Source organism: Vidua macroura, chromosome 16 (genome assembly GCF_024509145.1).
Source record: "Vidua macroura isolate BioBank_ID:100142 chromosome 16, ASM2450914v1, whole genome shotgun sequence".
NCBI classification, from domain to species: Eukaryota; Metazoa; Chordata; class Aves; order Passeriformes; family Viduidae; genus Vidua; species Vidua macroura.
This window is the reverse complement of record NC_071586.1, coordinates 2720368-2743795: the sequence shown is the minus strand read 5'-3', so window position 1 is coordinate 2743795 and position 23428 is coordinate 2720368. Positions and strand designations below refer to the sequence as shown.

General features: G+C 42.2%; 1 protein-coding gene across 7 annotated transcripts in view; it reads right to left on the bottom strand.

Annotated features, from left to right (window-relative positions):
- Positions 1-23428, bottom strand: part of CREBBP (CREB binding protein) — a 95967-nt gene that overhangs the window by 40902 nt on the left and 31637 nt on the right. For all 7 annotated transcript variants that reach the window (XM_053991861.1, XM_053991863.1, XM_053991867.1 and 4 more), the window contains 3 exons: positions 15891-16067; positions 6040-6289; positions 5311-5424 (listed from right to left, as the gene is read on the bottom strand). In XM_053991861.1, coding sequence (XP_053847836.1) covers positions 5311-5424; positions 6040-6289; positions 15891-16067 — 541 coding nt within the window. The remainder of the gene's footprint in view (positions 1-5310; positions 5425-6039; positions 6290-15890; positions 16068-23428) is intronic.

The window sequence follows — 23428 nt, the reverse complement described above, 5'->3', positions numbered from 1 at the left end:
AATTTTGAACTCACTGATCATTCCCAAGAGAATTTAAAAACAAAGACAGAAGCTGATTAAGATCCTATCAGCTTAATTAAAAAAAAAAAAAAGACATATTAAAGAGCAACTATATGAATTCCTCATTGGACTTGCATGTAGTACTCTGGAATCACACAATCTAGGAGAAAGATGCCTTTACACTACTGCAAGCCAAGGAATAGGAAGGTTAAATAGCACAAAAGTTGTGGCACCCTGGAATTCAAAAGGCTTCAGAGGCTGCTGTGACAGCACAGATTGATTCAGGAGCTAATAAGAATTCCAGCTTGTTAGAGGATGATATTCCACCAGAAAAATTAGGACAAACCCCCCCAGTCTGCTTTCAGTGCTGGAAGTGTGGAGATGGCAGAACGCCCACAGGTGATGCCAAGGTTTGGGAAGCAGGGAAAGGTTCTGGCCACCTCACTGAGGAGAGCCCAGCCTTCCACCACCCCTCACATTCTCCTGGGAAAAACCACTGAGTGTCTGAGACTGCAAGCTTGGCTTAAAGCTCACTTGGACAAGTTCAGCACCTCCACCCACGGCTCTGGGCTGAGCTTTGGCAGCAGCATCAGTCACTACAAAGCACAAGTTCAGCCCTTGTGTTAGAACAGTTTTAGGCTATTTGGCCTCAGCTTTTCTACCAATTCACAACTCAACAGGATCCTGTTCTGGGTATTTCCCAACATCAGGAATCTGTTTTTGAAGGAGTTTTTTTTTTGTCTGTTTGTTCACTGGTTTTATATGAAGGCATGACATTATCTGTCAAACAAGAAGATGGAGGCAGAGAGTATTAAATTTCCACTCTGGAGAGACCCAAGTGCAAATGCTGTTCCTTCTGTGGCAGATACTGCAGGAAATAAAGTCAACTAAAATAAATACAGCCCTGGAACAAACACATTAGGCCAATGCTACATGAAGCAATGTCTACTGCAATTTATTTTTCTTAACTGATGCTTCAGATGTTGAGGAGCCCATGACAGAAGTTACAAGTGTGAAGTGAGCTCTGTAATTCACATTCTAAATGCTGTAAAGAGAACTGGCTCTGGGTGTCCCAGTGTCACTTGTGTTTATGTACCTGAGGAGGGAAGGTTCAAACAAGCACAAGTTAAGCAGTCCCAGAACTTCCTGAGCAGCCCCAGTGACATCCCAATGCCCCAGAAGGCATCAAAACCATCAAACAGCAGCTCACCTGCAGGATTCCTGTCTCAAGTAGTGCTGTTTAATGACACTGCACTCATGTCTTCTAGAGGGGAACCCCTCCAGCTAATTAAAGTTTATTTTAAGCACAGATCCCTAATGCTATTTTAAATACGAATGCCCAGCACTTCTCTAACCTGACCACTCCAGTGAACATGTTAAACCATTTTTGAGAATTTTAAATTCCAAAACTCTAAAGATTAGATTAATAAGGTAGAAAGAAGGTAATACTAACAATTAAGATGCAGAAAGAAAGCAGCATTTGAGACAGAGTTGTCTGTTAGAACAGCTGGCAATTGTTCAACCAAAATCCATCAGCAACTCTGTCTCATCACCTCAGACAACAAGTTATGAGCTGATTTAAATTTAGCCATGCTGGTTTAAATGATTGATTTTGCTTCTGAATTCTTTAACTGAGACTTGTTCTGTCTTGTTCCTCACTCTGCTTGTCTTGCAGTGGTTGGAGCAAAATTTGTTCTGGTGCCCTTGACTCACCTCAGCACAAGCCTGTCCTGCCCTCAGAATTAGGCAGGTACACGAAGGTAAATGAACAAAATCATTTAATTAAAGGCTGTATCTTGAATCAAATCATGGGGTAAAGATTTTATGAGGAACTTAAAGCAGAAGAGTCAGTTTTAAACTTCACTGCCAATGCCATTTTATTTTTTATTGAAGTTAAGCATTAGATCATAAGCCTTCAGTACAGCACTGGATCAGTCAATCAGAGGAACTCCTTAACCCATGGACTATCATCTACCACGTGGCTCCATGGGATAACTGATGGGTCACCATTATATGATTTTCAGCAATTGCAAAAACAAGAGACATGTTTTTTTGTAGATCTTACAGTCACTGACAGGAAGGCTTGAACAAGCTGGATTTCATTTTGTTTTCACAGGAAAAAGACTCCACTGAAGAAGTTGCTGCTTCCTCCTGGATACATTTCCCTGTGCATGGATGCACTCACTCCTTCCTCCTCTGCAAAGGACTGGTTCCCAAAAGCTCCATCCACATCCAGATTCTCTTCCATGTTCTGCCTGTACTAAATAACCTGCTACATCAGCCAGCTAGATCATGGTCCCTGCTTCCATTTCCCTCATCAGATTCCTGCTCTTTCATCTCTGACTTCACTGACACCAGAATTTCTGGTGTTTTCTCTAAAATCTCACTTTTAGGTGAAGATTAGTTATCTTGAGTTTCATCTTTCTTAATCCAGCTTTCTCCTTGCTGCATTTTATTTAAAATTTTCCTACAAGGAAAGTTCCAGAGGAGACCAGCTCCAAGTTCACATGTCCACTTTCCAGTCTCACTCATCTGAGTGTGGATCCCAGGGGTTTTCCAGGGTCCCCTGCTCCTGGAGTGATGCACACCAAGTGCTGCACATGGGGATGGCCCAGGACATTACAAATGGGAGCAGATCCAGGAGCTGTGGCACAACACACCTGCCCAAGCCAGGAATGGAAGAATTAAGGAGCTCAAACAAGTAAATGACAAGATGAATCTTCAAAAAAATAACTGACACAGCTACAAAACTAGGAAATATATCAACAACTGTTTGCAAAAGTTTGTAACTCATACTGTGTTGGGCCCAGCAGGGAGCAAGAAGAATTTCCTAACAAAAACAAGCCTTCAGCCCCAAAATATTTCAACCAAATTTCAAGCCATTACTTCAAAACACAGGATTCACTTGCTTATTCAAAAGAAAAGCTTAATGTTTTACCATGTACAACATAGTATTTGTTTTCCAGTTTCCCCTGTCCCCTCAGAGGTGCGTGGGACACACAGTAAGAACCATGTGGAACAAAAAGAATTTTAAATTTGTCCCAATATGTCCTATTAACAAGTCAGGTCACTATCAATCCTTATAGTAAAATATAATTCAAGAGTGCTTTAAAATAAATAAAAAAGGCAATACAAAGGAAACCTGGCACAATGTTCTTTGCAAAAAATCCCAACACTAAAAGGCCTGTACAGAAACAGCTCCATGGCAATAACCTAAACCCCTGGACTTTCCAGGACTTGCAGATCCCCAAGGAGTAGGAAGGGAAAGCTACAAAAGCATAGGAATGACTGTGCATGGAAGTGAGGCACCACCTTGCAATGGCTCAGCAGTACTCAACTGCAGAATGTTCTAAAAGGTGGGCACCCTTTGAAGCAGCTTCTTGAAAGCCCAGCATGGCCACACCAGGACTGAAATAACAACAGGAAAACAGGGATGGGCACAGGAAGGAAGGTTCTGGGCTCTCTGTAAGGAAGGCAGCCCAGCAATAGGAGGAGGATCACTACCCTTCTCATTCCCTTTTCCCTTTCTGAATGTTCTCTGTATTCTGTAAAATGCAGACTCCCTCCTCCTCCCAGTTTAGCAGAAGCTACTATGATTTATTCTTAAGAAAGACAACATTTTCTTCAGTCTAAAACAAACCCAACTCTGGTTAGTATCCACCTGATCAGGCACAACATTTTAAAATGCACATACCAATGTAAATCATTTCACAAACCTTCCTGAATGCCCAAAAAGGGGTACCCTTTATAATACAGCTAAACAAGTACTTTTAGTGTTCCTCTTTCACATCCCAATAAACCATGAGTTATGTGTATGACTCAGAGACATAATCCAGGACAAAGAACCCTGCACCACTGGATTATTGATTAACTGAATAGGAGAAGGAGATTTCATATTTATCTCCCTCCATATACAACAAGAGAGACACTTATCCACTATAATTCTGTTGCAGTCAGACAATATTGTATTTGATCCCATAGCAAAATTATTTTTAAGGATTGTTTATGTTCCAGTTTTTGTTCTCTTATGATCAGTATGAGCAATCAAACAAACAGTGCACAAACTACTTTTCACCAGCAGCTTGTATTGAAAAATACAATTCTGTTCTGGTAGATGTTGTTAGCACTTTGATAACAACTGTGTAATAAGGATGTTAAGCACAAATGGACCATGTCATATTAAAAAGCAAAGCTTTCAACACATTTTTCAAGGGTCAAACAGGTAATCACTTGCAACAAATTACTACTTTCAAAGCAGAAGATTTATCTTGCTTACCAAGGAGAAGTTTGGTAAAATGAAAACAAAATCATGACCTCCAAGTAGCTCTATGGTTGTAATTTTTTCAGTTTTGGAGGAGGAAAACCCCTACTTAAACCATAAAGAGAACATGCTCAATGGATAATTTTGGTAGTTTTAGCAGCTACTCTCCCCACTAACCTAGGAGCAATTCTCCATCCTCCAAGGTTTACTGGTGTTCCCCAGTGCAGTCTCAGCTTAGCTGGAAATTAGCAGAATGCTTCCAATCCAATTCCAATGTACAAGCTTTGCAAGTCCTGCAGCTATTTTCCACTTCTCAGCCCTTATTTAAATATACTTAGGCATAACATTACTTAAGACTTCTAGAACTTTACATTGATGCTGTAAAATGTTCCACCCTGGCATCTTTTCAAAGGACTTGATGAGAAGCAAACCTACCAATATAAGTTCAGAATTTTCTTTTTCAGAGCAAGAAGGAAGAAGAAATAAACTACAAATAGACTGGCCCCAAGGATCAGTAACAACTCAGCTATTATAAAAACCAGGCATGATTTGCAGAACTACAGCTAATCTATACCAGTGTTAAATGCACTCAATGATTAAGACACCCAGACCTTTTCACACGAGAGAATTATTTTTTCAAACATTTTTTATTATTTTAAATCAATAGCTATTTGATTTAAGTTGTTTCTAGCAGCAAGAGACACAATCAAGTAGCTTATTTCCTTGCCAAGCCCCTACCTACATCCGAAAACTGCTTCATAACTGGAATCTATTGACCTGACTCACAATGGAACACCAGTTAGAAGTTGCCACACCCTTTAGAAAAGATGTGTGCTTGAGCTCAGACTTTCCCAATTATTGTGTATTTAAGTAATAAATTGCACTCAATGATCAGAAATGGAAATTCACTGGTATACTTACCCTTGTACAAGATTGTTAACAGCTACTAAGTTTGTTGGGACACTGTCAAGAGTTTATTGCTCCATTGCACAGGTGATCAACTTTGGTTTAAGAGTTTTAATGGTGACAGCAGTAAGACAAATACTCACGTTGTTGGTTTCTTTTGTCACTGGCATTTTTCAGAGGAAGGCACACGGGACAGTCGTGCCGAGTACAATTCTTCCAGTGGGAGATGATTTGTCTCGAAGATGCACAATGAGCAACTGCAGCAAGGGAAAGCAAGAGTTAAGAGTCACTCCTTGGTTAATTGGTTTTGAATTATTTCGTTTTTTAGAGCAATTCTACTCTTCAATTGGTTTTGAACTATTTCATTTTTAAGAGTAACTCTATTCTTTCTTCTTCACAAGCAATACTAAAACAGCAGACAAGTAAATTTTTTTGTGATCCACCAGCAAATGAAGGAAACTAGTCCTAAAATTTAAGACATGGTGGACACTACACCCTCCTTATACAACAGAGATGAAAAGGATGATTGCAAGGCTACACTGCTACCATCCTACTTCCAAAAGGCAAATATTGCAATGCTGTACATATAACTAAACACAACTGAAATGTCTTGTGATCCAAGTGTAAATGAAGGAAACTAGTACTGAAATTTAAGACAAAGACACGGTGGAGGTCACACTTAATACAACAGAGGAGATGAAGAAGACGCTTGCAAAGCTGTACTGGTACCACCCTACTTGAGGAGAGCAAATGTTGCACTCTGTTCTCTAAACTGGGAGAGCTGGGAGCAGAGAGCCAGTGCTGACACTCCTCTGTGCCAGGCACAGTCGAGAAGAGCAAGGCTGGGGACGGGGAGGGCAGGGAGGGCTCACCTTGGCAGGCCTTGCCAGCCTGGCAGTGCGTCATGTGGTTGAGGACGTTCTTCATGGTGCGGCAGTGCGGGAGGGCGCAGGCGCGCACCTCGCCGTTGGCCTGCTCGCGCCGCTGACACTTGTGAGCGTGGAGCAGCAAGACCAGCTGCTGCTGGATCAGCTTGCGCTTCTCGGGGTCTGCCGTGGGCCCGGTGGCCATGGCCTGCGTCGGGACGATTCCCACTTGCTGCACTTGAGTTTGCATCTGGGACTGAGGGGAAAAAAGGAGAGTTCAGCGTTGTGCCCGCCAGCCGCAGTTCTGGTCTTCACCTTGCACAAGGATTTGAGTAGCACAAAAGTGTTCACTGAGCTACAAGGGTTATTGCACCACTCCCTATAGCGTTCTCAGACATTTCTAAAAATGCTGAAACATCAGTGTATTGAGAGGTTCCTCTGTTAAAAACACTTACACAAACAAGAGTTTAAATAACGAGCCATTCAAAATACTGTTTATTAGAGAGACCGTAATTCCAACAGCAATGAGTTCTTATCACACTCAGAGGTGGAACTCTTTAAAGGTCCCTTCCAACCCACACCATTTTGTGAATTCCAGCTTCTTTAGTACTATATTTTCATCCTATAGGTCAGATTTTCATATCATATGTTTTATACACATCAATCCTAGCTCCTTGTCCCTAACAAAAAGAGAAGTCCAATGGGAGAAGACAGTCAAAATTCTATTACTGCCCCCATGTATTACAAAAAAAGGTAGAGCTAATTTTCCAAGCCTAAGTTAATCCTTTTTGTCTCCAAATTATATTCCTTCCACAGAGAAAATTCCCAGGGCAAGCTGTATATAGTTTTCACCTAGTAAGGGCCACCTAAATTGGGGTTGCATTATGGCTACTGAAGAGAACCGGAGTTATCACAGGGTGACACTGGGTTCTATCAGCTTTAAAATCCAATGTTCTACTTCCAGCATCCATACTTTATGGACACACTTCTGCACCAAGGCCTGAGCTCTGCCTGACAGCTGCAAACCCACAGAGATCTTCAGTTTAAGGCACGGCTCGTAACAGCGCAGAAGAGAAACAGCCTCTTTAACATGTCAATTATTCAGCACAGATCAGGCAGCTTTTCTACCTTCCCGGACAAATGTAGAAACTTGACTTTCAAAATTAAACATATCCACAGCCTGCAATGACTCCCCTAGCAGGAACAGATGTGGGACTGCAAAAGTGCTGCAATCCCTGTGATTTGCAGCCTGAATTAACCTTATGGACAAACAAGCAACTGTTCCAAGAATCACTTTGATTATGCACTGTGAAAACAGGTTACTACAGGAAAGCTCACCAAATTCCAAGCTACCTAAAGAAAACCAGCCCTGAAAAATACTTTTAAATAGAATATAGGAACATTAGGATTATGCTGAGGAGGTAATAGAGGAAATAGTTCAATACTGCCTGCAGAACTACTAACCTACAGCTGACTACAGCCTGTGTACCACATTTAAAGAAAATCAGGTTTAAGTGTCAGCATACACCATTTGAGCCCATTCTACTTCTGACCTTTGAGAAGGATTCCCCAGGAAATTCCACAGCCTACAAAACCCTAATTTTCTTAAATCAACAAAAAGTTCCTTGCACAAGTTCTTCCTACTCCAGCAGCAAGCTTTGTCCCTGCATATCAGGGTTTGGAGCTTGCTTTTCTTCTGGGGAATGAAGCACACAAGATCAAGTGGAAAACACCATGTCTGGTATTTGATGGAAGAAGTGGAGATTCTGCCACTTGATAATGATTATAGTAAGTCTTAGACAAAGAGGAATTGCTGAATCTGTCTTGAACTTTCAAGAGAAAGAACAATAAAAGGAATAAGAGGGTGAATGAAGGAAACCCATGAACATCTGCTCCCACTGCATGCAGCTGAAATTCAGTCCTCCATTTCTCCTGTGAGCAAATCCATAGAGCAGAGAGGTTTTGCTGAAACAATTCTTGGGTCACAAATAGGAAACAATTAGTTCAGCTAATCTGCAGAAAAATACAGGGATCATGCCAAAGAAAATCTTGTTGGAAGCGATGCTTTCATCCAGTCAAAGAATTGTTTCCCAAGCCAAGTCCTCCTTTTGTTACTACCCTTCCAGTTAACAGACACAACTGCAGCTGTATCAGCACAGATGCCCTGAGCTAGGAGGGTTACTTGAAGACTGAGTAACAAAAAAAGAAGAACTGCAGAGTATCAGTAGTTTGAAGAACAAAGCAGTCTCACTCCAGATCAGTGTGCTCCTGGTAGGCACAAACCCCCCTGAGAATGCAAAGCTTCTTCAGGTTGCTTCACCTGACTGACAATGTTCTTGCTGAAGCAGGAAGTTCAGGCACTTCTGGACCCACAGTTAGAATAAATAATTCAATAGTCAGATAAACAAGGCAAAAAAAGATATTTTTGTTTCTCTTGCCACTTGCTCCACCATCAACAGAGCAAATGGATCAGGGATTGGAAATCTGTTAAAATCTCTGACAGAGATGGGAATGTCAATAATCAGTTTTCTAGAAACTGAGTTATACATACTTCTATAGGGTAAGGCAGCTATTAATACCCTTTAAAGTTATGGAAACTCATTCACAGAGGAAGATGGTTCTGTCCTGTCCCTATCCTGAAGGGCAAAAGCTTCCTGCATGTCTGAGCAGCATAGATGCCCAAGTATCTTGTTCTTGTGGACTTGGATGGATTCAAAGTTCCCTGGTGGTTTTACTTTACTGAAGTGACCAGCAATTCTCAGTGTTTTATGTATTTATATTCAAAAACACTCAACATTGTCAAGATGGAACACTATGTACCTTTTCTTAGAAAAGTAGGCAGCAATCTCAGCAGCAGTGGCAATCTTACAGCAGGTAAACAATGCAATACAGAACTCTGCCTCAGCTCCACTCCACAGAGCATTATGGTTTTAAATACTTTTCTTCTGTAATTTCTGTTTATTTCCATGTTTTTTCCTTCTCCCTGATAGAAGAATGTGACTTTCACTGTATGAGGACAAATCCTACGTTTAAAAAATTCCTTTTAGTTCTGTAAGAGAGGTTTGTAATCAACAGCAGATCTTAGTGAGGTTATTAAGAATCCACTGCCAGAAATCCCACACATGGGTACAGTAAGGTGAAACACCCCCAAACTTCTTCAGTTCCCTTCCAACCACTGGCTTAAATTGTGATCCTGAAGGTCCTTTCCACAGAAGGAATAGCAGGCACAACGTGGATACACACATGAACTGTAAATCTTTCAATTAGCAATATGTATAAAAAAAATATAATATAATATATATATATATAAATAGAACTTTCAATTAGCAATATTTCTGTCTGAATTAAGTGTTCATAGTGTGATCAACTCCAATAATGAGTATCCCAAGACTTTTCCAGTAAGATTCAAAACAGTCTTTCCTGCCCACAGGATTTGCAGGAACGCTCTAGTAAGTGCTGAACCAGCTCTGTAGAGCCCAGGGAGCATCATTCTGTCCCAAAACTGAAGGAGAGCTCAAGCAGCAGCTATTGGGTGGCATCAAGGCCAAAGGCATTCCCCAGTGCAGTCACTTTTTGACCAGAGCTTCGCTGGGAAAGCGACACAGGACCAGTTTACACTTCTTGCAATTCATGTGGATGGTGGTTTCCCTGGTTCCACCAGTCACTCTCAACAGGCATGGAATGAACAGCCTGGTCCTATCCAAAGGATAGATCCTCAAGGAAGGATCCTTGTGACACCAGGAACACCAGGGTCTGCTTTGGCCCCAGAGGTTGGAGGCTCACACGTGCACAAATGGGCTGAGACCAGCACTACATGCACAAGCATTTGCATTTGTGCCTCAAAACGCTGCAGTGCTGCATTTCCCCACCCAAGGAGCAGAAGGAATCACAATCTGAGTCTGAATGTTGAGCAGAAGGCTCCACAGGACACGAAAAGAGGCTTCCTGAACTGGACATGGCCTCAGAAGGCCATCCTGCTGTCTGGAGGGAGATAAGGGATGTCAGCCTATAGCACCAACCTGAGCTCTGGCAGTGCTCTAGGAAATGAGAGGTAGGAAGATATTCAGCTCCTGAACACAAAGCCAACAGAATCCCAGAACCATTTAGGTTGGAAGAGCCCTCTGAGATCATCAAGGCCAACCTGTGACCAATTCCCACCTTGTCACCAGCCCAAAGCACTGAGTGCCACCTCCAGGCTTTCCTTGAACACCTCCAAGGGTGGGGATCTAACACCTCCTTGGGCAGCAGATTCCAGTGCCTGACAAACCTCTTTGGGAAGAAATCCTTCCTGACATCCAACCTAAACCTCCCCTGGAGAAGTTTGTGCTGTGGTGTTAACATGAAGAACGTGTTTAGAGCTCAGGATTTATCTCAAAGCTTTGGCACTGACATGGATAAAGGCAGCATTTTCATGTCAAGGGTAAACAGGAATATTTTTAACTTTCAGCTTCCACCTCTGAGGGTGGCACTGGCAAATGAACTTGCAAGCCCATGACAACCTCAAAGGTGAGAAGGCTCCTATGATCAGGCCATAGAAAGAACCTGAATAGCTGGTCAGTGCACTTAGCTTTTAATTGCTAATGGAATTTTGTTTTAAAACCAGCAAAGGTCTCAGTTCAATGCCATTGAGTCTGCTAGGCATCAAGGCTGGATAAGCATCTTTCTTAAGGATACACTTGTGGAGTTTTATCTCATCATCTTTCTGATTTGCAGGACCAGCAAAAGCCAAGAAATGTACATTGAAGAAGTGTTTCAAAGTAGAAAAAAGGGGCAAAATACAGGAAAGTGTAGACAGATTCCAGCTCTCACATATAGGAAATTATCTGAGCAAAATACTGAGAGGTTATATACCCCACATAAACCTCAGTATTTTAGTGGGGGATAAAACAGCCTGAGGAATGAGGAGCATTAAAAATCCCAGACAGCAAATCCTGAATAGAAAAAAGGATAAAGTACAAATGAGAAATTTGTAAGGGAAGGGAAGCCATGCTGTTGGAGTGCTGGCTATGGAGCACCTCAGCTGCTGGAATAGGGTAGGACACAGCAATGGATACTCTCCACTGCCTATATTTGCATATGGGGTAGGGGAGAGTGGAACACAGGCCAGAGCATCGGGAAAAGATTAATTCCTCTTTGTCAACTTTTGCCAGCCTGGCACTGTATTTACAGATGATGCAAAAGCTAAAATATCCCCCCATTCAAAGCAATCCACATCCCCAGGATGAGCTCCTGCACTAAGGCAAGACAGAGACTCTCTGCTCCTAACAAAAGAACATCCTTTCCCTGGCATGAACACTATCTGCTGGATTTGTTTCCAGGTTATTAAGATCTTCTCCTTTAGACCTAAGTAGAGCCTTTTCCCAGCTGTCCTCTGCTGTAAATCAGGTGGGATTTTCTTGAGGAAGGGGTGAGCTTGCCTGTGAACAAGAAACTGAATTTCAGAGTGGAGGTCAGGGCAGGCACAGGGAAGGTGAGCACAGCTGACAGCAAGCACAGCAGAGACTGGGAGAATGCTGAAGAGAGCAGCAAGCAGACACTCAGCATGCTGCCAGTGCAACAGCCACAGAGATAGAGGAGAGTGGCTGTGCTGCAAGAGAGGAAAAGTCACTGGAAGGGTCAGAACACAGGCCTTCCTCCCTGGAAGGGCACAAAAGATAAGTGATTCTTCATAAAGCCTTTTCTTTCTGGTCTCTAGAATAAAATACCAGTTGTCTATTTTAAGTAGCTACAGTTCTACTTGCTCTAATTAAACCTGGCCCTCCAGTTTAAAAGCTTTCTTCCTCTCCCTCAGAGGTCTGCAGCAAGACACACCTGAGACATCCTCACCCCCAAGTCACTTCTGTCTTCTGATCACAATCTGTTATTACAGAAATCCATAGGACATAAAAAGAAAAAAGGAAGAACAAAACAGAGAGCTCCTGATGCAGTTTAGCAAGAGATGGGGAGGGGGGAAAAGCACAGGAGATGTGCTGCTCCAATTCTAAGTCAAGAATTGAAGAAAAATTATTTCCTTCACTTCCAAAAAGCAATATTCTCTCAACTCCATCTGCTGGTCATAGGGATAACTGTGAAACCATGCTGGTGTCTGGAAGCCAAACTTCCCCCATTGTGCTCCTAACCCATGCAGAAATACCAGATTTACTGGTATGCCCACGAAGGAACCATCCACCACCACCCTTGGAACGGGCAGCACTGCAGGGAGTGCAAAGCTTCAGCGGCCTTGATGGAAAAGCCTCACAGGGCCACCCCCAGCAGCTCCTCCCAGAGCCTGCACACTCCAAAACCAGAGGCTGCTGGCTCCCAAACTGGCTGCTGGCTCCCAAACTGGCTGCACACCACGCTGAGAGCCCGAGAGCAGAGCGTGGCTCGCGTCCACAGCCCAGGGATTGTGCATGATCTCACCAGCACAGCACTGCCCAGTCCTGCATCAGAACCATTTCAGCAGCACCGAGGCTCAGTAATGTGTCACCAAAACTTCCAACATCAGAAGCAATGTTTTTCTTTTGGAAACAAGCCTTTCAGTCCAGCTTTCAAGCTGACCATTCTGTAAAGGGAACTGATTCTGTAGTAGCCCCACAAAGCAAGAACTAATATGCTGTTTGGATCACCATTAAAACAAAACAAACAAACAAAATCAATCCATCCTGCTGGCACTGAAAATTAATACCTTAATGCTGACCTTTTAATCATTTTAATAGCATAAGGTTTGTTCTTCTTTTCTAATTAAAGAGATTAATCCAAACGTGCTTCTCAGGGTGTAGTGTAAGGTCATGCCTGGAACATGCCTGCAGTGAACACTTCAGAGAGCCACTTTACTGGGCAGGCGGGGGGGACGGGAGAGTGCTGCTCTCAGGAGAGTGGTAGCCTGAATTTGGATCAAAAATCCAAATCTACAGCTGCAGCACATTTGTCCTGGCTACCAGGGTTATGCCTGGCAGTGGGAGAAGTCCTGGTTACTGTTGGGGACAGGGGTATCACACAGTAATGATTAGAATAATGTGGGTTAAGAAGCTGAATCATCTTTTACTTTTGCAGCACACATATAAGGTGTAAGGCTAAAGACTGAAAGGAGTATTTAAAAATATTTTGGTTTTCAGGACTTAAGAGTCCTCAGACAATGGCTGCACTTTTCTGCTTCCTCTTCTCTAGTTTAAATACCCCTTGTGGTAACCACAGTGCTCAGTGCCATGCTGCAATCTGGTTTCCTGCCTCAGACAGGCCACACACCACCAGGGTTTTCATTCACGTGCTTTGTCTCTCACATGGAATAGTACTTTGGGGGCCCTTTAAGATAAGGATAGTATGGAGGGCTGGTTTAGCAAGATATGTGGTTACACTCATCCCACAAAGGACCCTGAACAGGGTTTTTGGTTTTTTTTAAATATGCAGTTGTCTTCCAGTTGTTGTAGTGGATGGATGGAGTCTGAACTGACCCTCCACAGGTTCATTTTTGATGGATGTTAACATAACAAAAAAGCCTTTTCCACATCACTACTGCCTCCCCCAGGGAACAGGACAGGCCGTGTCTCCAGGCCAAGCACATTGAATAAACCATCATCTCCAGGGACTAAAGCCTCCCAGGACACAGAAATAGCAACAGGATTGCAGCAAGAACACAGGGCAGGATTGCAGCTCTGCTCTGGGGACTTGCCTCTGTCACCAGCTGCTTTTCACAAGAGCCATTTGGGTCACATTTTGGTTGCCCAATGTGAGTGACAGATGTCACTTAGATGTGTGTATGTAACTCATAGAACTGCTGTGGATGTTATTTTACCCGTAGGTAATGCCTTAACATATCAAATAAGGTTTAGCAAGCCAGAGCCCACAAACCTCAAGTTCTGAGTCAGCAGATTCTGCCAGTCTTACTCTCCTTGTGCTTCTGTGCTTAAAACTGGGGCAACACATCTTTATCTCAGAGAGGTGCTGTGAAAATGAACTAATCCAAAGAAAAAACCTGCTCCAGTGCTGACTGCCACAGGAAAGAGCATTTGGAAATGACCAAGTGAGATATATTAAAACATTGTCAGCAATGCCCACAGCTACACACTGAGCTGCAAAAATAGAACTAAATGTTGACTGTGTGCTCTTTCCAGGGGCTCTGTTCATATTGTTCACTGAATAAAGCAAAGTCCCTGTGGAAGGAATAACATATGGCCATGGATGTGCTATTACCAAATAATTACATTGCCTTACCCTCTGTTGCCAAATAAAGGTTAAATTCTAACAAGTGTGACATTTCTTTTTACGTTCTTGGCTTTGCAATAAAAATGTTTAGATAGAAATTCAGTTTTTGAAGTTACACCCCTGTCAGGATCACCATGCCTCAACCCCCATGTGAGCTGAGACCTTTGGGCTCCACAGTGCCAGTGTCTGTTGGCTGAAATGCCCTTTACTCTCTGTTTTGGTGTGAGGGAAAAGAAGATATATTGGACATGCAAAGCTTTTGACACCTGAGTAACAAAGACAGATGGTTCTGATTGTTCTCTCAGTTGGTATTTTTGACATTTTAAAACTGCAATTGATACTACTGGGAATGTTTCCCTTACTTTCCTCTTTCTCTTGGACAAGATGGGAGAAAGAAAACAGTTTTTGATTTTATTTCTCTCCCATCACCTGACAAGCCTTGATGGCAAATGCCTTTTTTATTCCACCTGAATATTGACCACTGCATTCTATACTGGTGAGTATATTAAGACTCAGACTTTCCCAAACCTGATTCTTAAATGAGCACAAAATTAGGCTTCAAGATCCCCCAGTCCCTGAGATGAATACAGCATTTTGGGGAGACCTGCAGGTTTTCTGCAGCATCAGGACAATAACTCACTTGTTTTACACCTGGATCCAAACACTTAAAACAATTAGAGTAGTCATGCAACAAATTGTCTTTTACAAATATTCTGCATGAGTGCAAGTGGTGTTCTGCACATGGCGTTAATCTAGTCACAAGCTCCTTTCCATAATCATAAACAGTAAATGACAGATGATATTAAAGATTTCACAGCTTAACTAGAGGAAAATTAGGAAGTGATTCTTTAAAATTGGGCTAAAAGAGGAAGTTTATTGCATCCTCTTGCCTCTCATACACAGCTTATTAGTGACAGGCAGGTAGCAAACACAGTGATGGAAGAGCAAGCATTGGTTGTGCCAAAAAATAGCTTTTTTTTGGATTTAAATTAAAAAATAAGCAATTTGCAGGTCTTACAAGTTTCTATAGTAACTGCTATCATGTATAAGAATATAAAATGCAACAAGCTGGAGTTTCCATAGAAACAACACAAGCAGTTTGATTAATACGCAACATCCTGAGACAAATGGGAATATTTAATTTAACTTTATAAAGAGAACTCTGGTAAACATCATACTATAAACTTGCAAGGTGTCCTAGTAAGAACTGTTCTTGCAAGTTTGTGACATGCAAGTCAGCCACAGTATAAAGTGAGAAGCATGTAGGGTGTTTACCACATCAGTTTCAAAGGATATGAGGTACTCTTTAGTTTCAGGAAGGTGGTGAACACATTCACCAACACATTCTAATTGACCCAACACTACCCAACACATTCTGACACACAGAATGTGACATTTTTATCTGGTTTGAAACTAAATATACCAGCCAAAATGAAAGGATGCAATACAGTTTCTATAATTGTGATCCTTGAGAAAGTATAACCACTGCATAAAAGTGGACAGAAGTTTTATATACACACTGCAGACTGGAAGCGAGGAACCACGGGACAACTCTGATGCTTAAATGACCGTGGAGAAGTAACTTGATAATGTTGCAGAACCTGGATCACCCAAGAAACTTAGAAAGCACTAGGAAGAGGTAAAGAATGCTGGAAGCAGCAGGTCCAACTCACCATGTTTGGCACACTGGTGACAGGAGTACTCTTGATGTCGGCAGGGAAGGGAGACAGGCTATTGGCCATGCCTGGCTTGTTCGGCAACTGAGGATTCACTCCTGCAGCTCCCATCTGCTGCCCTCCAGTTTGACTGAAAGGCTGCCCAAAGGGAGTAGTGTTACCTGTCATTCCCAGCTGAAAAAGAATGAATGAATGAAATGATTAGAATTTTCGTGATTCCAAAGGGAGATTAAAAAAAACCCAAACGTATGTCAAATATCCGTCTTTGCATTCGCAGAGACCAAATTCCAGTATAAGCTTCTCAATATTAAATTCTCAGTATTAAATTCACAATTTCACAACTTTTACCAAGTTAAAATATATCCTAAAAAGATGCTTTACAAATATATACTGCTGTGTGGGGCTGAAGTCTTGCAATTCAACTTACAAAATCAAAGGGAAAAACAAGCTCATCCTTCCCAATCCACATGAATAGAAATTACTTTTTCCAACACTACAGGAACTTTGGAAGAGCAAGCAAACTTCAAATCCTGTGATACTTTGTGCATTCTGAGCACAAAGCATGACTTTGCACACAGACAGATGGGAAGGGAGGGGAATATATAGAGGCATCGAGCAAATGGTTATCAACTTATGTTTTGGTACTCGAGAAGTGTCTGAGCAAAAAGATGTCTAAGACTGACAGCCTTGATAAATGACACCCTGAGAACTCCCCAAGACTAGAAAACAGAAACACAACTCCCCCTGCATGACTGGAAAGAACATTGTACATCCAAAGAGCCCCTTGGCCTGCAGGAGTCTCCCCCATGGTGAAATCTCCTCCACTGGAACCACAGAATCACTGAGGTTGGAAAAGACCTCCAAGAGTCCAGCCCTGAGACCCATCACACCTTGTCACCCAGCCCAGAGCCCTGTGTGCCACATCCAGGCTTTCCTTGGACTCCTCCAGGGATGGGGGTTCCACCACCTCCCTGGGTGGTGCCTTACAATGCCTGACCACCCTTTCCATGGAGAAATTCCTCCTGCTGTCCTTTACAATGCCTGACCACCCTTTCCATGGAGAAATTCCTCCTGCTGTCCCTTACAGTGCCTGACCACCCTTTCCATGGAGAAATTCCTCCTGCTGTCCCTTACAGTGCCTGACCACCCTTTCCATGGAGAAATTCCTCCTGATGTCCAACCTGGCACAGGTTGAGGCTGTTCCCTCTCATCCTGTCCCTTGTTCTGTGGGAACAGAGCCTGTGTCCACCCTCCTGTCAGGGAGTTGAAGAGAGTGAGAAGGTCTCCCCTGAGCCTTCTTCTCTCCAGGCTGAGCCCCCTCAGTCTCTCCCATAGCACCTACTCAATGGATCATATTTGCTCACCCCCCTGCCTCACACTGGGAGGATTTCTAGGTGACTTTATGACCTGGTCCTAAATGAATCCAACCACTGAGAAAAGTCTTTATTTGGAAGAGTAAATCCTATTTTCCTCTTCCTTTCACCTCTCCAGCCTTTCCTTCCTCATAGAACACAGTGGTGTTCTATGGTCCTGGTCTCTTCCCTTCCCCTGCCAGCAGGGACTCAGAGACTATTCCCATAGCTGGAAGAAGGACTGCTCACATCAGATTATCACTGGAACAGCCTCATAAGGAGGGATTATTCAGGGGTTGCTTTTTATGCTTACAGGAATCGGGTTGAACGAGCAGTTGAGGAAGCACCAGTTACGAGCAGCAAATTACACTGGGGCAGAGTCCAATAAACACAATTTGACTGGGCCTTGTCCTCTTTGTCCCTGTACTTTGTACCCTCTGGTTTCAGACAGCTGGCCCTGCCACTCTCCAAGTAGCTTTATGTTAGAAATGCTCCCTTTCCCTGCATCCTGCCCAGTGACTGTTGCCAGATTTGGGCCTTTCTTCACTGTACAAGACGTTCTATCTTTACACATTAAAAAAATCCCAAAAGCTGTTACTTTGCAATATATGAGGTTATCAAATATGTGCTGTGTCCCAGAGTAGAGCTGAATAATTCAAATAGCAAGTAAGACCAAAAATTAGCATCTAAAGTTTAGCCCCAAGACTGCCTTTAAAGAGAAGTGGCATTAGCTACTATCACATTGCACAAATATCAAGAATTTAATTTTCTGTATTTCTGTGTTTGTTTGCAGACTGCATGTTCAGAGAAATTAGTTTAATTATTATTTATTACACCACAGATTTTGGCAGCTTTCTCTGAAGAATTAATAGCAAAGTATTTAATAAAATTACCCACTCAACCCACTATTTCAGACAAGGTATGAGAAAGTGTCATCTGATAATGACAGCTGTTCATTAATGCTGTAGGGGTCTATCAGATCAACAGTGAAGAAAATTTCTGAAACTAAAAGTGAGATTCTGAGAAAGCTTAGGAGAACTACTGAAACCTTTCAGAAGCCAGAAATAGGAACATTAACTCTGGGGCTGTTAGTCAGTCTCCTCATGTCTAATTCCTAACTACAAACTTCATTGTTGGAAGGACTTTGCCCTTCCAGTCTTCTTTGAATTTGCTTGAAAGTTTGGAGGAGTTTTTTGAATGGAATAATATACAGACTTCTCTGGAAACCACCACTACCCTTCCTGCAAATCTTTACAGTCACCCCAGCACTGGGAGAGCCGTGGGGAGCCCAAACTGGGAGACAGGAATGCTGCTGAAACCTCTTGCCATGTCTCCATGGGCCACCCCATGGCAAGCAGAGCCCTCCCTGGGCCTGGCAGCTCATGGATGGAGCAGACTCAGGCACCAGGGAGCAGATGGAAAAGGCTCAGTGCAGGCAATGAATGCCCAATGATGAGCTGAACTTGGAAGCCTGGTGTTAAAAGCTTCTGGCAGAATCTTATACAGCTGCATTTTCAAAAGAGCAGAAGAGAGATTTTCTTTGGGTAGTGAGAACACTGAGAAAATTTTACCTCAAATTTAAGTTTTTGCTCCAAAAGAAACAGAGAGGTGTTCTCATCTCATTATCAAGGAATATTAATGCTTTTTGATTAATAGCAGAATAGATTTTTAGGAAAAATATTAGAAATATTTTGGTCTCAAAAGACAGTTTCAAGTTTGTTAAAAGTCTAAATGACTCAAATATCCCCAAAGCACCGAGGCTCTGCAATCCTAACAGACACCACCACATGGTTGTTTAATTTTATTTTAACAATTCCTTTTCAATAGATCTTGTTATTAGACAGATCACAACTCTGTACAACAACAAAGCAACCTTTCAAATCTTCCAAGCTGAGTGCTTAATAGGATGAGGATAATTCTTCCTACTCTAGGTGGTCATTAAGTAATAAAGACTTGATTGAAATTTTAAGAAATGCTTTGCCGTTCTTTGAAATCCAGCTGGAAGCAAAGTAGCTTCCATTTGAAACCTTGTATTTTGTTTAACCTGCTCTCTGCCACATTGTATTTCAGTGTCCAAAGCTGTGCTTTCATAAGGGAAAGGAACCTAAAGCTGAAGCATTACACTAGTCTGTAACTTTCAAAAACCAGCAATATTTGATAACATTGTAAAACATCAGACATGCCTTTTAACCCTACACTTCACTTTTGTAAATTACTCACAGTGAAACAAAGTACTAAACACTTATTTTTTGTTTGAAGTTAATCTTCTAAAAAAATAGTCTGAATAAGTGGAAAAACCTTTCTTAGGTGGCAATCCCTGAAGTAAATATGGAGACAAAAATTAGGAGGGATCATCCACAAGATGAGTTTATTAAATCTGATAGATACTTGTGGTTTCAGGGGGGTTTAAATTCAGTTTTTCCTGGGAAGAATTCAAATTAACAGGACTGTGATTTCCAGAGACTAAGAATGCACAATACAACGTGAAACCTGTTTGAACAAACTCTTATCCATTTTTAACAGCTTCCAACCAAGTCTGAGATCAGCAAGGAGTTTCAGTGGCAGAACAACCTGCTGACAAACAGCACTGAGATCCACAGCGTTCCAGAGCTGTTCCTGGGACCCTGAGGAGCAGCTGGGAACTGAGTCCAAACACAGCCAGGTAGGGACTCCAGCAAAGCAAACCAGTCAGCTCCTCCCTGGTGGGAAGGCAGCAAACAGGAGGGGGAAGGAAAGGAAGAATCAGGCAGATCCCTGCATACCACACACTGAAAGACGCCCGAGAGCGCGAGGCACAAACTGCAATTCCTGGTTAATTGTCTGAATGCTGAGCCCAGTGACTGCTGTGGAGCTTTAAGCCATGGCTGACTGAAATCTCAAAAACCAACCAGTAAATGTATGGAGAAGATTGAGCCTACACATTGTAAAGAGTTTATCCTGCTTGTTTATTCTGCAAAATGGAAACTGGCAGCTCCAAGCAAAGGAATCTGAAGGCTCAAACACCCTAACTCCTGCCTCTGCTTCCAGGTTTTTCCAAGCAGGTAAGGAAAGGCAGATACTCAGAAGACCTTTGTTTTTATATTTCTGAAACAGAACTGTGATCCCAAAATAGGCAGTTCAGGGGAAGATTACCAGGTAATTAAAAGTCACCAAAGAAGATAAACCAGCAAGAGCACTGGAGTTTACAACTTGGTAAGAATGGTCATTTTCATGGGGAACTCTGAGCCATCACAAAGATTTGTATTTGCTTAAAGTTTGTTACATTTACTTTTCTGAAAGGAAGGGAAGCAAAGAGCAATCCAGTGTGAGTTGTGTCTTTTTTCCACCTGCATGAAGCAGGCATGGATGTGCATCACAGGGCTACTCCACCTTCCACCCAGTGCATCTCCATTACACCAAAAGCTGAAAGCTTCTCTCTGACAACTTGGGTTATGTTGTTCACTCCCATTTTGTTCTAAGCTCATGGATGTTCCCTACATGTTGCCTTTGCTCCCCTCCATCTCTTTTGCTCCCCTCCAATCTCCTTTCTCTTCCTGCCACCACTTTCAGCTCTGTTCCCTGCACTCCATCCCATGGTGGCTCCTTTCATCCCACCTCATCCTCTGCAACTCACGTCTTACATTTCAGTTTCTGTGCTGCAATTTTGGGAAAATTTTGCTTCTTTTGCCCAGCTCTTTGTGGTCACAGCTGCATGAATTCTGATGGAGTGGAGCAGACTTTCCCAAGAAAGGTGTTGTTCTGTTCCACCAGCTGCAGAGGGGGAGATAAAGGGGTGTATCCCAAGTGCAAGTTAAGGCTAGAGGTGCCTCAAGAAGGAACACGATTAATGCAGGACACCACCTTAAACACATTACTTCTGCTCTAAAACAGTTCTCAGAAATATGATAATGACACTCTCCTTTAATGGAAAAGAGCATTTAATTTAATAATTCTGCTATCCCAGGAAGACAAGTAGATTCTGTTCCCTTTTTTATCACTATGGCAACTCTCTAAGATACTGGAATCTATTAGCGAGTGTGGATAGGAAATAAAGTATTTCACTCTCATAAGCCAAGGAATGTACAAACTTCCAAGCTAAAAAACCCCCCAGCACTTAAAACCTTTGTTCAGCTGCCTTGGACTACAGGAGCCATCACACTGCAGTGCTCTGAGCAGCAGCTGTAGAGGTGCTTCTCCTGCTTTGCTTCTTAGTTCTCTTCAAAGAAGAACTGCAATTGCATTTCCTCTAGTTCCTAGAGTTTCAAAGATTTTATAGAGGAAGCTTGTGACCAAACCTACAAAACCTCATCTGAGAGTGCAGCTCACAGGTGATGTGACAAGTGAGAAGTTCACCAATCTAATCCTGAAGACACCTTTCAGAGCAGACTGGCTCTCCACACTGTGTTGTTCCGTCTGCTTTTAAATCTTCCTTTTTCCCTCCCTTCTTTAGCAACACTGACACACCACAGCACTTCCTCCTCTAGCCCAGCATCAAGGAGATGGGTAATGCTCCCTCTTGTACACCAAGTGTTCAGGCTGCAAATAAACTCTGCCCTTCCCTCCTCAAAGTTTTTATCAACTGTTCCCTCACCTCCACCACCACAGCTCTCACTCCTGCAATCCAGGGTACTCCATCACCACATTCCTCCAGGGCTCCCAGGACATGCAACCAACACAAGAGGCTGCAAACCCCACTCCCTGTTCCAAGCACATCATTTCCTACTCCCTTTTTAGTTCCCTCTCCAACACACTGTCAGAAACCTCACAACTGCATGCTCCTTGCAATCCCTTTTCCTTTGGGAAATTCTGCTCTCCTCTGTTGCCTCAGATCACTTTTCACTCCAGGGTTTTCAAATTTAATAAAAGGTCTGGCAGGACTGACTGAGTTCAGCCTCAATTTTCCTGTGAGAGAGCACCTGCATTTGTAGTCATGTACCAAGGAGCAGCACCCACCTCTGATAACGCTCCTGGGTTTGTATCTTATACCACCACTACCTACCTAAAGTTAATGCCATAATTATCTTTTTTTTAATTAGCTGGTCCAGACAGATTAAAAAAAACCCCCAAAACTACCCAAACGAAACACCCAAAGCAACAAACTTATCTCCAAGTTAAATGTTGATTTTCATTAAATTTTTTAAGCATTGACTCTGTACAAAAATGGAAGAAGGTTATTTTGGGCAAATATTTAAAACCAAAACAATACAATGAGATTTGGACTGAGCTGACAACAGAAAAAAATACTGAAAGGTTGATATAAGAATCAGAGAACTCAAAGCAGCATGGGCTCAGAAAATAAGCCTGGCTGAAGTAATCTGATTATGATCCAATCCTATAAAATAAAAATAGTTATCATTAATATTCAATTCAGTATCTGCTGGATTTTTTGACTAGAAAACAGCCTGGAAAGAAAGAAAGGAAGCAAACAAGACAAGCTTGGCCAGACTTTGAAAGCCATGAATCTGCAAAATGCTTGAAGAAGAACAAATGTGAGCTCTCAATATGCCAACAGGAGGGATGAAAAGACAATTGGATAAGGGGAAAGTGCCATCCTTATGTGTCTGGAGTGATGAGAATGCTGCTGCAACAATGACCAACACGCTGTAGTAGTTCAGGAATGACAGGTAAAAATGACAGAATCCAGAGAGGCCTCAAGTAGTGTTCAAAGGACTAATGGGCATGGTCAAAGACAGGCTAATTGCAATCTAATAGCCTAATTAATTTAGCTTACTATTTAAGCTTATTAATTTGCTTATGCTATTAAGGTAAGGGCTGATGTCATTCTAAAGTACTGATTTTGAGAATAAAAGGGTGATAACAGAAACATTTTCTATTTAGCAAAGACAGATCAACAGGTAGGAGCTGAAGCTCTGTAGCTTCAGAGCCAAAATTAGAAAAAAATGGAAGTGACTAAATACCACTGAAATCATTAAGATTATATTAATGTTTTATTTAAACAGTGTGTGCTTCTACTCATCAACAGGAGTTAGTTCACAAAAATCATAAGGCCTATAATCAGAGATATCCTGTCTTTGTACCACTGTCATTTCCACATGCTCTAGTCTTCATAAAATGGAACCTATAATAGAAAGATAATTACAAATTCTCTTCTGCTTGTCCAGAGACAACTCCAAAAGATGAGAAGAAAAAATTATCTCTGGAAGCAAAAATAATCTGAGACTATGACTAGAGTCCATTAACCAA